Source organism: Astatotilapia calliptera, chromosome 3, assembly GCF_964374335.1.
Source record: "Astatotilapia calliptera chromosome 3, fAstCal68.1, whole genome shotgun sequence".
Classification (NCBI taxonomy): Eukaryota; Metazoa; Chordata; class Actinopteri; order Cichliformes; family Cichlidae; genus Astatotilapia; species Astatotilapia calliptera.
In genome coordinates, this window is record NC_137424.1 from 48,088,243 (window position 1) to 48,102,374 (window position 14,132).

The 14,132-nt window shown below is 38.9% G+C and overlaps 2 protein-coding genes across 4 annotated transcripts; one reads left to right on the forward strand and one right to left on the reverse strand.

Annotated features, from left to right (window-relative positions):
• Positions 1-597: 597 nt before the first annotated feature.
• On the forward strand, positions 598-13,186 carry LOC113019182 (protein mono-ADP-ribosyltransferase PARP14-like). 3 transcript variants are annotated; one of them, XM_026162722.2, is made up of 15 exons: positions 604-859; positions 1,876-2,039; positions 2,698-4,764; positions 5,301-5,537; positions 5,620-5,844; positions 5,993-6,059; positions 6,350-6,493; positions 6,616-6,675; positions 6,774-6,947; positions 7,132-7,270; positions 7,373-7,428; positions 8,368-9,063; positions 9,231-9,364; positions 9,451-9,628; positions 9,735-13,186. In XM_026162722.2, exons 1-15 carry the CDS (start codon positions 685-687, stop codon positions 10,013-10,015), a joined length of 4,797 nt encoding a protein of 1,598 aa, XP_026018507.2. In that variant the 5' UTR covers positions 604-684; the 3' UTR covers positions 10,016-13,186. The 3 variants fall into 3 exon arrangements, with proteins under 3 accessions (XP_080154603.1, XP_026018507.2, XP_026018508.2); XM_026162723.2 differs by having other exon boundaries at positions 607-859; positions 1,876-2,024; XM_080298477.1 differs by lacking the exons at positions 9,231-9,364; positions 9,451-9,628; positions 9,735-13,186 and having other exon boundaries at positions 598-859; positions 8,368-9,224.
• Positions 10,531-12,672, reverse strand: cbln11 (cerebellin 11). The gene is made up of 3 exons (XM_080298481.1): positions 12,297-12,672; positions 11,137-11,265; positions 10,531-10,949 (listed from the first exon to the last, which is right to left on the reverse strand). Exons 1-3 carry the CDS (start codon positions 12,670-12,672, stop codon positions 10,666-10,668), a joined length of 789 nt encoding a protein of 262 aa, XP_080154607.1. The 3' UTR covers positions 10,531-10,665.
• Positions 13,187-14,132: the final 946 nt, after the last annotated feature.

Below are 14,132 nucleotides of genomic sequence, written 5' to 3' on the forward strand. Positions count from 1 at the left end.
GTCACTCAGATGAGCAAGCAAGCAGGGAAGTCTGTTTCTCCTGATTCTGATAGGTTAGCAGATCAGATCTACAGGCATTTTTTTTGTCTCTGTGTGTTAACTCAGTACCTCACCTCTTTCACAATGGCCGTTAAGATGAAGGCTTCGTTAAGGCTTTAACTCACTGCAGAGCCTGAGTTTGATCAGTTCAGAAAAATAATAGTTAAAAAAGTTTTAAAAAACTGTTTGTTTGCCATGTCTTTAGTTTTATGCACACACACACACACACACACACACACACACACACGCGGAATAATAAAGACGTCTCAGTTTAGCAAAAACACTAAATGCAATTTTCTTTTATAAATTTGGTCAGAAACGGAACTTCATCTGTGCAACAAAGAAAGAAGGAAGGACAAAACATCGTATGCTGAAGCACAAAAGTGGAGGAAAGTTTTCCTCAAACTACACACTGAGTAGAGTAATTACCCTTTATTTCAGTATTTCCCAGAGCGATATTTGAGGCTATTGTTGGATTTAATTTCTTTAAATAATACAGTTCTCCAGTGAGGAAGGAGGAAACGATGCCGTTCACGGCTGGTGACGTCTAAGAAGCTTTGACAGTATGGGCTGGGCTGTTGAGCCTCTGACTGCTGGAAGCTTTCGCTCCAGGTGTGAGTTTGTTTAGTCTTTCCAGTTCACATTATGGGGGACATTTACAAGTATCCCGTTTTCTTCGAGTGTTCCAAACTGAGCGCAGAGCAAAGGAAGAGGATAGAAAACTATTTCCATATTCGTCGCAAATCGGGCGGCGGTGAGTGCGGCTCGGTGACGGACGTGAACGACAAAGTTTACAGCGTCGCGTTTAAGGAGCGAGATGGTAAGTCAAGTGAACTGATTTGAATAAGAGTCTTTTTTGATCTCTTAATGTGAAAACTATTTTGATGGCATGAAAATGAAAGTATGGAAAGCGAAAGTAAGCATGAAAACAGTTTATATTAATCGATTATTGTCCATCATTTTTTGTATGTTTTAATGAATGTGAACAGTTTGAATACGACAGAGTATTTTTACTGTGTATTTATTTTTTAAAGCACATAAAAAGTATCTGTCACTGCGTCACTGTGGCCATTTAGAAAAACAAGAGAGCATAGTTTCACTTTCACTCTTTTTGTTTAGGGCGAGTGTCACAAACCAGTAAGACGTAATCGTCGCTTGTTATATTGAAAGAAAAAACATCCAAAACTCTGCGCAAAGATATTAGATTACAACTAAAACTCCAAGAAAGAACATTAGCCTACTGAAAAACAAGCAAACAAACGAGCTGGCATTCTAATTAAAAGTAAAGCAGATGTGGTACGGGCCCTACAACAACCACGTGACAAGCTTCTCCGGGGAAAGTAAGGAAACGGCAAACCACGTGATCTGGAGACTTATCCAACTGATGCTGATGCCGGGGGTCCAAAAACAGATCCTTGAAACCCTCATGACTGAGAAGCTGAAACTTCTTATTTTTTAGCTCTACACTGCAGAATAACTAAATTTATTTTGAAGCATCATGTTTTCTCCATTGTGTATATGAAATATCATTCTGTTATAAAGGTAGTGAAATAGAGGCATGCAGTGGCACCCTGCTCTTTACTGTACTCAAGTCAAGTGAAAATCCTTGAACCTGAAAGGTTTATGTGCAGTAACAAAAGCAAATGTCACCACCTGTCTGTGCTAATCACATTTATACACATAGATTCAACTGTAACGGAAAGAGTGAGTCTGTTAGCATGCCGCTGACTGGGTATCTCATGTTAACACACATTTCATATGCAATCAAAATGTAGCGGTAAAAAATAAATAAATAAAAGCTGGGCTTTAAAGACAATGTCTTCTTTTCTGTTTCAGCTCAACAAAGAGTCCTGCAAAGATCTCAGCATGAGTTCAACTTTCCAGATTGTACTCTGGTTCTGACTGTAAGAGACAGCCCAGGACCTCCCATCTCTTCTCCCACATCCTCCTCGTCTCCAGGCCAGCCAGTTAGCCCCAAACTGGATGTAAGCTCTTCACAGGTCAGCTCTGTAATGTGTTATTGCTCTGTAAAGGCAACACTATATAACTGAAAACAAAGGAAAAAAGAAAGTGATCAATTCTTTTTGTTGGTTAGACACTGAAAAAGTTTGTTTGTTGATTAAAAAAGACAACCCAGCTGTATAAAACTTGCAAAATGAGTAAAAACAAAATAATGCAGAGGTTAAGCGTAGATAAGCAACATGAGCTTGTTGTTTGTCTTGTTGCAAGAATGGCGCAAAGACACTCAGAAGCAAGTGTGAAAAGATGACTTATGACGACAGAGTCACAGAAACAAAGACCACATAAATATATATACACATATATATACACACAAAGGAATGAGATTCCACAAGGGGTAAACAGCAGAGTTGCTGTCATAATAAACTGAGAACAAAGGAAAAAAAAGCTCAATAAACTCTGAAAATAAAACATAAAAGAAACATAAAGTGACACTATTGTAATGGATTGGAATTACATATCACCCCAACAACCATTGTGAAAGAACAGAAGATGGTTTGGTGTATTTTTCCAGTCTTGAAAACCTCAAATAATATTAATCTTTAAGACTTAAACAAATTAAAACTCTTAATGAAGGTAAAATGTGGAAATATATCTTTTTCATTATTAACAGCTGTTCTTTGGCATATCTTTCTGCAGAATCAGTCATCTCCTGCATCAAGCCTGACACTCAGTGGTGAAGAATACGAACCAACTATCGATAGCTATCTCCTCCGTTACTTAAGTGAATGTCCAAAGGCTGGAAAAGAACTGGAGACAGAGCTTTTCTCTGTGGGCTGCAGTGCTCAGCTTTTCCCAGATAAGGTTTTAGTCAGAAGAGATCAACCATGTGCTGCAGATGTTAACTGGAAAGCTGAGGTAGACAAGGTTTTTGATGGCTACCTGTCCCACTATGAGGTGGATGCTCGCAATGTCAAAGCTTTGCTCCAGTCCTTGAACTCTCCAAAGACAACAGATGAGGTGAAGGTGTACAGCGAGCTTGGGTTGACAGTGGTGGTTGGGAGACAGTCTAAGGTGAACGCCAAGTTATTGGAAGTCAAGGGCATAAGAGGTAAACTTGGATCAGCATCAGGTGAGAGTGAGAAGCAAAACAGTATTCGTCGACTGGGTGAGGCCAAACTCCGTCTCCTCTGGAGAGAGATTGAGCAAAGTTTGGGAGAACATTTTCCAGAGGTGAAAGCCACACAGGGTGACGAAGGTCAGCTGACTTTGGCAGGTACTGTGGAGGAGATTCTTAAGGCTGGACAGCTAGTATCCGATAAGGAGAAATTGGTGTTAGATCGCACAGTTTCTGACAAGAGCCCACATTTTTTCAGCTTCCTCAGAAAGGTGTATGGAGGGCCAAGGGTGCTAGGTGATTTTTTAGGTGTCGGTGACAAGGTGGAAATAGAGTTAAGAGACACAGAGCTACTTTTCTTTGCACTGTCAGCTGGTAAACTTGATGATGCGGAAAAAAACCTGCAAGAAAAATTCAAGGATGTCAGGTTTGAAGTTCCGAACTGCTCCATTGTGCCACTGGAGCTTCGGGAAAAACTTAATTCCAAGACAAATAAGATGAATCAAGGGCAGTGTAGGGCTCAAGTTGTGTTTACCTCAGACAGCATTGTGTACTTAGTGGGCCACAGCAAAGAGGTTGAAGAGCTGAGCGACATTGTCACACAGTTTATTTTGGACCAGGCAAGTGTAGAAGGACATGTCGCTCTCCCTTTCCCAGAGTTGCTAGAACTCTTACCAGACCTGTTGCAGCTGTTTAAGTGTGACTCTTCAGAGGTTACCTTACGTCCTTTAACATCTTCCTCTAGACCAGTGGTGCTACTGGAAGGCCCATCTGGAAAAGTGACTGAGTTTAGGAATAAGCTGGGTCCACTTCTTCAGTCCCTTGTTAGGGACAGAGTCAGCATTAGCATGCCAGGGGCAGTAAGGTTTTTTGAAGGTCTCGCTGGACGAAATACTCTCGTAAGTGTTGGTCAATCCTACAAGTGTCTCATACAGCTTGAAGAACAGAATCATGTTAGTAGAAAAAATTCAGGAGTTACCAAATACAACCTTTGCGATGGGCTCCAGGTGTTGGTCTGTCAGGGTGACATCACCACACAATGGGCTGATGCTCTGGTGAATGCTGCTAATGAAGATCTGGAACATGGTGGTGGTGTGGCTGCAGCACTGAGTAAAGCAGGTGGCCCTCAGGTGCAGATAGAGTGCAGAGCCATGGTGAAGCAAATTGGAAAAATCCCTACAGGTGATGTGGTACTGACCACCGGTGGAAACCTGAAATGCAAGAAACTGCTGCATGCAGTTGGGCCTGTTAATGGAAAATGTGGTGGCAAAGAGAGAATGCTACTGGAAAAGACTGTCAGCTCTGCTCTGAATTTAGCAGAAATGAAGAAGTTTACATCCATAGCCATGCCCTGTATCAGCTCGGGTTTGTTCTGTGTTCCACTTACTGTGTGCGCTGAGGCTATTGCAACTGCTGTTAAAGAGTTTGGCAGTCAGGGAGGTCGAAGTCTGAGCAAAATCATCCTGATAGATAAGAAAGGAGAGGTGGTGAGGGCCATGCGGGATGCGTGTGACAGAATTCTTCGAGGGACAAGTACCGAACTCCAGCCAAATGCATCTGGCCCAAATACAGCGGGACAAGCCACTGCTGGCTCTACTGGGTGCTGCGTCCAAGTGGAGATCGTTCAGGGAACACTAGAGAACCAACAGGTAAAATACTAGTGAGCACAATTGAATATTTCTATATAAAGGTTGAATATACAGTTCTGCAGTAGTACTAGGGGTTTATTTACACCTACATATATCAGCTAATATTAGCCATTTGCTAAAATGCTGGTCTCAGTATTAATAAAGACTAAAAATATGACATGAAAATTTGAAAAGTAAACAAGAGATGAGAGAAACAGGGTTGCACCACATTACAAGTATTAATGTTGCAAAGTTGAGCCACAGAAGGTGCTCAGTAATGTCCCTGTTGCCTAAATGTTTGTGGAGCATCACAAATATAACCAGCTGATCCACGTAGAGTTGTGAGGCAGAATAAAGCAAGATTATTAGTAACTGCATTTTCATATTATTTTATTAAGGGCTCACAAATAACTACACATTAACCAATGTCATGGAAATTTGTATTTGTTTCGTGTATGAAAGGAAGAAGTTATTGGCTGATTTATTAGATTTTTAAATTAATTGACATGATGATCAAGATCTTTAAAACTGAATAAAATTTGCTTTTGATTTTTAAGGTTGATGTCCTCGTATCTCCTATGGTTGCCCATGATCCCGTTTCTTCTCGTGTTGGAAGTGGGCTGTTAAAAGTGATTGGGCCTCAGATGATTGCAAAGTTTCATCAGGAAGCAGGAGGTGTGACACTGCCTGGTGAAATAGTGTTGGTGGAGAACTTACCTCCTCTGCAATGCAAAGCAGTGGTCTTCCTCAACCTAATTTCCTGGGACAACAATCAAAATGGAACAGCAGTCCAGGTGAACTAAGAGGGAATTCTGTGTGCTGTTATAGGTTTTTGTGACTCAGATTTACAACCCTAATGATAAATTAATCTTCCAGGTGCTGAGACAGGGAATCAGAAAAATTCTGGCATCCTGTCAGATCAGAGGTTTTAGTTCAGTTGCCTTTCCTGTGCTCGGGACGGGTGCTGTCCTACAATTTCCTCACAGCGTGGCATCCAGGGTTCTTCTGGAGGAGGTTGGTGAATTTGAAAAGAACAGAATCAACAGTCCACCTTTCCTGGTGCGTGTTGTGATTCATCCCAGTGACAAAGATTCAAGCAAGGTAAAGGCCATTTAATTACAGTCCTTTGCTTAAAAAATAAAAATAAAAATGTTTAGCTACTAAATGTGTTGGTCAGTGGACAACCTTTCACTACCAAGAAGAAATACAACTGACTACTAAAAGAGCATCACTTTGTTTTTATCTGCAGGCCTTCCAGTCTGTGCAGGGAAATCTGCATCTCAGAGGATTCACAAATGATATTAACCCAGATCAAGGTTGGGAGGTTTTCATTTTGAATTTTAAAATAATTAAAAACATGCGTAAATTTCTTCTTTAGAAATTAAATGAATTCATCCTTAAGACCACATTAATTATCTGATTCCAAAGAGGCAGGAAAACACCACATAAGTGTAACACACTTATGTATAAATAGATAATTTTATTATTTTTTAGTTTTTTACAATATTTTATCTGGAGGCAGAAAGTTGTTTATTGCTTTATAACAATTTGTGAAAATTGTGACTATTTACTGTATCATATTTAACCATGACTCTTTCTTATTTAGAGTCCTTTTACCGCCATGTCTCTCTGTCTGATCATGAGGTCACAGCCATGTTGGGTGCGGTCAAGGTTCAGATGCTCCGTGGAGACATCTTAAATGGGGGCACCGATGTCATTGTCAATACGACTGACTTCTCTCACTCTTCTGGTATAATCTAAATGTTGTATTTATTACTGAACAAAAAATGTGAAAACAGGACCACAAGAGTTTTGTTTATATTTTGCTTAAACTGAAAATGACTCTAGGTTTATACCTAACCGTGTCTGCAGGTGTCTCCAAAGCCATTGTGACAGCAGCAGGGCCATCAGTCCAAGCAGAGTTAGCTCAAAGTAAGTCTTAGGAATAACACTAAACACTAAACATCTTTATAGATTTGTGTTTTTGATTGATTAATCTTTCTTTTTTCTTTCTTTCTTTCTTTGGGAAGGAATTCCATCAGAGTGGATGGTCACCACAGGGCCTGGAATGCTGGGATGCAAGGAAATCATCCACGTTGGCTTTAACTGCGATCCTCAGTTGATTCGCAAGTACTGCAAAAAGATACTGGTGCACTGTGAGAACAAAGGCTACAACTCTGTGTCCTTCCCAGCCATCAATACGGGTTAGTACTCCATACCTGTGTGTATGCTGATATATGTATATGAGTCTGCAAGTGGAAGTGTTTATTTCTGCATCTTATTAGCAGCAAATTAGTGCCCACTGAAAAAATGTAGAGCATATAATCAATTATTGTAACATTGTATAATGCACATTATTTTCTCAATAACTGTCTTATATCCTATCAGGAGTGGGGGGTATGTCCTATGATAAAGCTTGTAAAGCCATGCTGGATGGGATAGCTGCAGCTATTGCAAAGATGAAACCAAGTTCTCTCTCACTCATTCGCATTGTCATCATGGAACAACCAGTCTTCCAGGCTTTCAGGTTTGAAACAAAACATCTTCACAACATGAGAGTACATTATACCATAAGCATTGTTTTCCCAATCATATTTCATCGTTTAAATCACCCGCTTTGTGTTTGCAGAAAAGAGCTGGAGAATCGCTTTGGACAAATAACTCCTTGCCGCATCAGTCTGAGAGGTTTGTTGTAATTTAAAATTTTGGAAAGTTTCCTTCTGCACTCCCCTTGAACATTAATGAAGATTTCTTTGTTAAACCAGGACTCCAATGAAAAATTAAAAACTATTCAATGAGCATTAGAAATCTTTGACAATTGCCAGTTACAAAAATTAACTGACAATTACAGCTGTCAGCAGTTTTCATGAATCTAGTACATCTCAGAAACTTTCTAAAGAAATTCATGTAATAAGTATTCAAGTTTAAATGCAATTTTTTTTTCAGATGTGAGAATAACTCAAGTAACATTCCTTTGATTCATAGCGAGCTAATGTCATAGGTTATATATAAAAGTTGGACTTAGTTACTTTGACAGTACTGACTGGGTTCCAGACTCAGCCTCAATGTTAGTGTTTTGGCACTGTCCATGTTGGGTTTAAGAGCCAAGAATGACCATATTTAGCTCAGAGGTTAAGTAATAAGTATGCTTATGAAGTAATTAATGTTAAGTACCAGGATAAGAAATACTAGAATTTCACCCACTGATATCTTGAAATAGCTCTACAGCTACCACACAGCAATTCTCACGTTTTGTCAACAAATTCGCCAAAAGAAGCCACCATGACAGGGATGAAGGCCCAGATCAGAGATTTAAGCTGGTGGTGATGAAACCTTGTAGACAGGACTGTAGACAAAGTTTCCACAATCTATAGATGTTTCTGGTATTAAACAGCAATATTGTAGCCTGCTAGCTTGCACTCATTAGCAAAAACATTAGCATTAGTAACCTGTGCTTTAGGAATATTGAAAATTTAAAGCAACTTCACAGCAGTCTATCTACCTTATTTGATCCTGAACTGCAGTCACAAAATGAGTAATAGTGACCCTAGAGCAGAAGCTGATACTCACTGGGTATTTTCCACTGCCCATTTATTTGCTTTTTTTTTTTTTTTCATTTTCTAGAAAAAGCCAAACAAAAGCTCAAGAAGTGGCAAAAGAAACAATCAAATTTCTTCTCTTCAATGGGACCACAAGAAAAAACCTTTGCCTCCTCTAAACCTCAGCAAGCTATGATACGTGTAATAAGCTGTGATCCATACATCACCAAGACCATCCAAAGTGAGCTGGAGAGGATCCTGCAGAAGCACCTGATAAAGAGGGAAGTAGACGTGCAGGAATTTTCAGCGCTTGAGCCCATGGAGCTCGAGGCTGTGCAGGCAAAAATCAGAGTCTTTGGAATAAGCCTGGAGCACAAGAAACATCAACAGAACGCTGGAAATACGGTCAGACCAGAAGCAAGAGCTCAGACGGGGTCAGGAAAAGACGTCTATGTGCTGGAAGGCCTAAAAGAGGACGTTTTGAGTGTCACTGAACTCATAGGCAGAGCAACCCAAGAAGCACTTTTTAAAGACTTTCAAGATAAAGAAGAAGCAATAACAGCTCTAAATGTGCAGTGGTCTTTGAAGGGCATAAATGGAGCCTGGCAGGAGGTGAGTCTGCGTGACAACTACATGTTGGAGTATGCTCATACGCGGGACAAAATCTTTGTTGACATAGATGCGCCAGATGGCTCAAGAGTGACCGTAAACCTGAAGACACAAGAAGCCACAAATGGGGTGACAGGAATGACATACAAGCTAAAAAGGATTGAGTCTGGAGGTTTGTCACATTTTCTAGGTTCTCTTTTTTTGTTTTGTTTTGTTTTAACCATAGTCACCTGTGTTAAGACCATTCCCTTTTGTGATGTAGAAACTTTGCCTCACTACTTATTTCAGGAAAGTATCTTGCCTTAACCATATGGTTCATTTGTTTGGTTTTTACTTTAGCATTGGACATGCCAGTTAAATGGGATCCTATGCAGGAAGAATTGTTCATGAAGGTAGAACTGCAGCCTACCTCACAGGAATACCGGGAAATAGCCCAGGGTTTCCTGAAAACAGCCAAATTCAACATTTGCAAAGTGAGTATTCTTACAAGAAATCATGCTTGCTAAGATATTTTAACATAAAACATGAGGCAGTTGACTAATTTGTTTTCTGACCTCAGATTGAGCGTGTGCAAAACCTCTACCTGTGGAACGCCTACAGTGTGTGTAAGCAGCGTATATTTGCCAAGAATGGACAAGCAGAGCTAGGTGAGAAGACTCTCTACCATGGCACGACAGCAGAGTCATGCCAATGCATTGAACGGGACCGATTTGACAGGGGTCACGCAGGAAAACATGGTAAGGCATCTTTTATAATATGTCATTTAAATCCCTCAGCAAGAAAGGACATGCTCCTAAAATGTATCCTAATTTTTGTTGGGTTTTTTGTGTGATTTCATTACAGCTGCAAAGTATGGAAAAGGAGTTTACTTTGCTGTCAATGCAGCATATTCAGCTAACGGATTTTCCCCAGCAGACAAATCAGGCTTAAAGAGGATGTATGTTGTTCGTGTCCTGACTGGCCGTTACACGGTCGGTAAGAGCAGCATGATTTCACCTCCTCCTCGAGGCTCAGATCCCACTGACTGCTACGACAGTCTGGTGGACAACCAGCAGCAGCCCAGCATGTTTGTGATCTTCCATGATGACCAGGCCTACCCAGAATACCTCATTACCTTCAAGTGAGAAGGACTGAGGGAAGTCATGCATCAACACTGTGGGGTCAAAGAAATGTACTATACTGTAAATGTTTCTACTCTGAGTCAATGTTAGATCTCGTTATTTAGATTTTGTATTAAGCAATGTATCCCGGTAATACAGATGTAGTAGTTATTTAAAGTGAATAAGATTTCATCTCAGCTAACTGCGTATTTGAGAGATTTTTAAGAACGGTTGTGAGTCATAACTTTGCCTCATTTGCTCCCAGCAGCCATTAAGTTTCTACAGTACGTAGTTCTTGTGATGTGAAAAATAACTCCCTCTTCTTTTGTTCTTTTTTTTATTACAAATGTTCTTCAATAGAACCGTTTATTTTAAATAAAATACTAAGTTTTAATTCGCATAGATACCATAGCATAGACAATTATTATTTTTTTCAATTCCCACAATAATTACATAATTACTTAGAAATAGGTAAGGATTAAGAACATAAAAAAATACTGTATTTATAAGACTTGGGGGGGAGGAGTTTAATATTATCATGGTTATTAAAACAACTTTATTAGATGGATGGAGTACATCTTTGTCAACCACACAAAAAAAACAAATACAACATTTTCAGAAGAGAAAATAAAGTGTACAAAAAATGACACGTCACATTTTTGTCTGATGCCACTTCACATTGGAAAAAGCAAAAATCCAGTGAATGTGCAGTACTTATTTTCATTATCACTGATCTGTTGGTTATCCCAAAGACGAACATTGACCTTGTCTCCAACTTGTAGCATTAAGACTGCACTGTTTGAGGCACTGATGGGATGAGCCTGACTGTGACCATACCATGATACAATCTGGTTTCCATTGTGGTACAGACTGCCACCACTGGTTCCAGTGGTTCTTGCCCACCGGAAAGAAGAAAAGGTGAAATAATAGACTCCTTGAACTGGTGCTGTAAAATACCCTGCATCGAAAAACAACCAGAAAGTAACAGCAATTAATCCAATAATGCTCCTGCTGAATAGAACAGACTGAACAGAAATACTTTTTAGAGATTATAAAATTCTCAGCAGCAGAACAGGGGGAAGGCACGTGCGTGCACACACACACACACACACACACACACACACACAGCCACACTGGTTTCTAACCTGTTACTGGACTGTAGTGTCCTCCGACGTTGTACAGAACATGTCTGTACACCAGAGGGTAAAGAAAATTTGCTGGCCCAATAGTGGCTTCTGTGGGTAAAGCAGCAGAAAATGCAACCTGACGTTGTCCTAAAAACACCAGAAAATATATTTTAGCTTGTTTCCTCCAAATGAATAAATAAATAAAAGTAACAATAACAAGAATAATCAGTTTTCAAATTATTTAATATTTTTATTATTATACTATAATGTTGCCACCATTCTTAAATGTTATAGAGCTAGAATTGTTTAAACACACAGTGACACCTTTTCATTTTGTTGTTAGTACAACAGCAGTGAAGCTCACAAGAACTGAAACTTTACTAGAAGTTATAAAGAAATTATAATAATAACATCTGTTTTTCACCAGATCTGGTTTGAGCCTTGGTTCGATTAATTCTGAGCTTTAGTATTTAGCCAGTATTTAATCAGCAGAAAACAGTCACCTTTCACCTCAACTAAGTATGAATTCAATAATATCAGAGAGAGATGAGACAAAAAGAGAAGAAAAAGTTTAATGCGTTAGGGCATATAAACATGTGGGGAATTAAACAAGGGGAGTGGAAAAGAATTGGAGATCCTCCAGCAGCCTGAGCACTAAGCTTTATAAAAAAGGAAAGTATTAAACCTAATCTAGAAGAGAGAAGTAGACAGTGTACTGTACCTGACACCTGAAACACAAATCAGAAGCTGGTTGAATAAGAGATAGGCCTGAGAGCTGAACGCGCTGCCTCCCATTCTACTCACAAACTCAGAACCAGAAGTTAGTCTGCAGCCTGAGACTAAGTACTCTGTTCGGACAATATTGTGCCGTGAGTTCCTTGTGAGAGAAGGATTTCAAATTTGATTCTGGGTTTTACAGACATCAAATGAAGAGAAGCTAAAATAGAAGAAATCTGTCTGTAGGCACCAAACATGTGAACCTCCCTAATGCTTAATTTTTCGCCTGCAATAAATTAAATTTAGTATTATAACTAAAATGCTTTTGTAACAACAATCATCAAAAATGAGTAATAAAAAACTATTTTGTAAAATAGACTTCATGAAAAGTTACATGGCACAATGACTGCAAAGTTCATTACTTTTATTCATTCATTCAGTTAATTTTTACCAAATATTACCTTCATACACTGTCCTGAGCTCAGTCAGTGTGCTGTTAAGTGCAGCCACCTTCTTCTCACTGGCTTCCAGCTTTCTGTTTGTTTCTTCAAGAGCCCTCACAGTGGCTTTCTGTCGTTCTTCTAGAGCCCCCAGTTCCTTCAGCACCATATGGATGTTGGGTTCACATAGATGGTCAGTTGTTTTGCTTACTGTCCGAGGGGCTGTTGTTTCAGACCCTGGGTCAGCTGACACGTCGTTATTGTTCTCGGCCTTAGTATCTTCATATGAGAGCTCAGTGATCAGGTTCTGATTGATTTCATTCTGATCACCCGTTTCCTCACATTCAGATAAACCAGCAAGTAAACAAATAAGAATAATTACTGTTAATCTCTCCATTTTCCAGGTTAGATGGTATTTCTCCGATTTGTGTGTTTCACTGATGACCACGGTGTAAAGAACCTATTTATAAAAGGGTCTGGGTTAATTATTAGAAATAAAGTGATGAAAAACATCATATAATCTTATGATGATGGAATAAACTTTAACCTTTTTCCTTATTGCCAGTTTGTTATTCAGGACTTTTATGAGTTAAATAAAGCATTGGAAATGGAATATACATTTATCACACTCACCAGATTACAAACAGAAAACGTGACTTTATCTTTGACCTGCTTTTTATCTGCACGTGGAATGGGAATAGGGTTGTAGGAGAAACAAGGGGTTGGGTAAAAGTAATTTAAGAGATATAGAAACTATGATAACAGCATGACCACGTTTTAGCTCCTCTTTGTTTTTGCTTATCCCCATGTAAAATATTAACTATTGAAATTTTTTTTTTCTTGTGTATGTGTTGTTTGATACTGCAAATCAATTTCCCATTGGGGACAATAAAGTTACTATTGATTATTAACCACTGATATTGGTGTGTCTTAGATATAAAAACGATGTACCGCATAGATTGGTGACATTTGTTCATGAAAGTACATTTAGTTTTCAGCCATAGACTGGTTGGATGTTTATACCACTTGACATCTGTGTCTGTCCAGGGTTAAGATTAGAGTTGAGTTTTGTTTTGTACAATCATCACAGCCCAAAGCTTACACCCAAAGCCTAACTCTAACTCTAGATATGGCACTTTTAAGATGCCAGATCTTTTATATAATTCTTTATGATACCTTTTTGCAAGGGTATTTATTCATTTAATATACGAGTGGTAACCATCAACCAACCTTAAAACCACCAGATTCACATTGTATCTATTTTAATGTTTTGAATTACAAAACATTGCAAATTTAAGCAGTTTTACTTAAGACTCAAAATTTTAATACATAGCATTTAGAGAATTATGCTGCACCAGCAATGCTGTGGAAATCTAAGACTAGTATCTCTTACTACTGTCTACTAAAGAGATTATGATAACAAATCGAATAAGTCAATAGTGCGCATCTGTTTTAATGTTACTTATTATTAGTACTCTATGCATCCCCCTGTCAATTACGTGATGTTAATTCAGGTCTGTGCAGTATTGTACAATTTTCCCACTGCAATTAGATCTCCCAGAGATTATGCCATCAAATCCTTCCTCCTCATTGTGTATCAATCCCTATTTCTAAGAAAAAAAGTTCCATTACTGCAAGTAACTGGAGAACTGTAAAATATTTTCTCTTTAATAATCACTAATAGAACCTAATTATATTTAAGGCCAATTGCTGTCATTCAGTTTAATACCTGTTTAATGTGAAATGTTTGTAGCAGAAAAAAACTCTATTCTCTTTATTCTGAATCAGTACAAACCATGTGAAGCCTCACTTGAAATTAAACCTATGTGACCCAGTAGCTATAAATAGCTGCTTGTT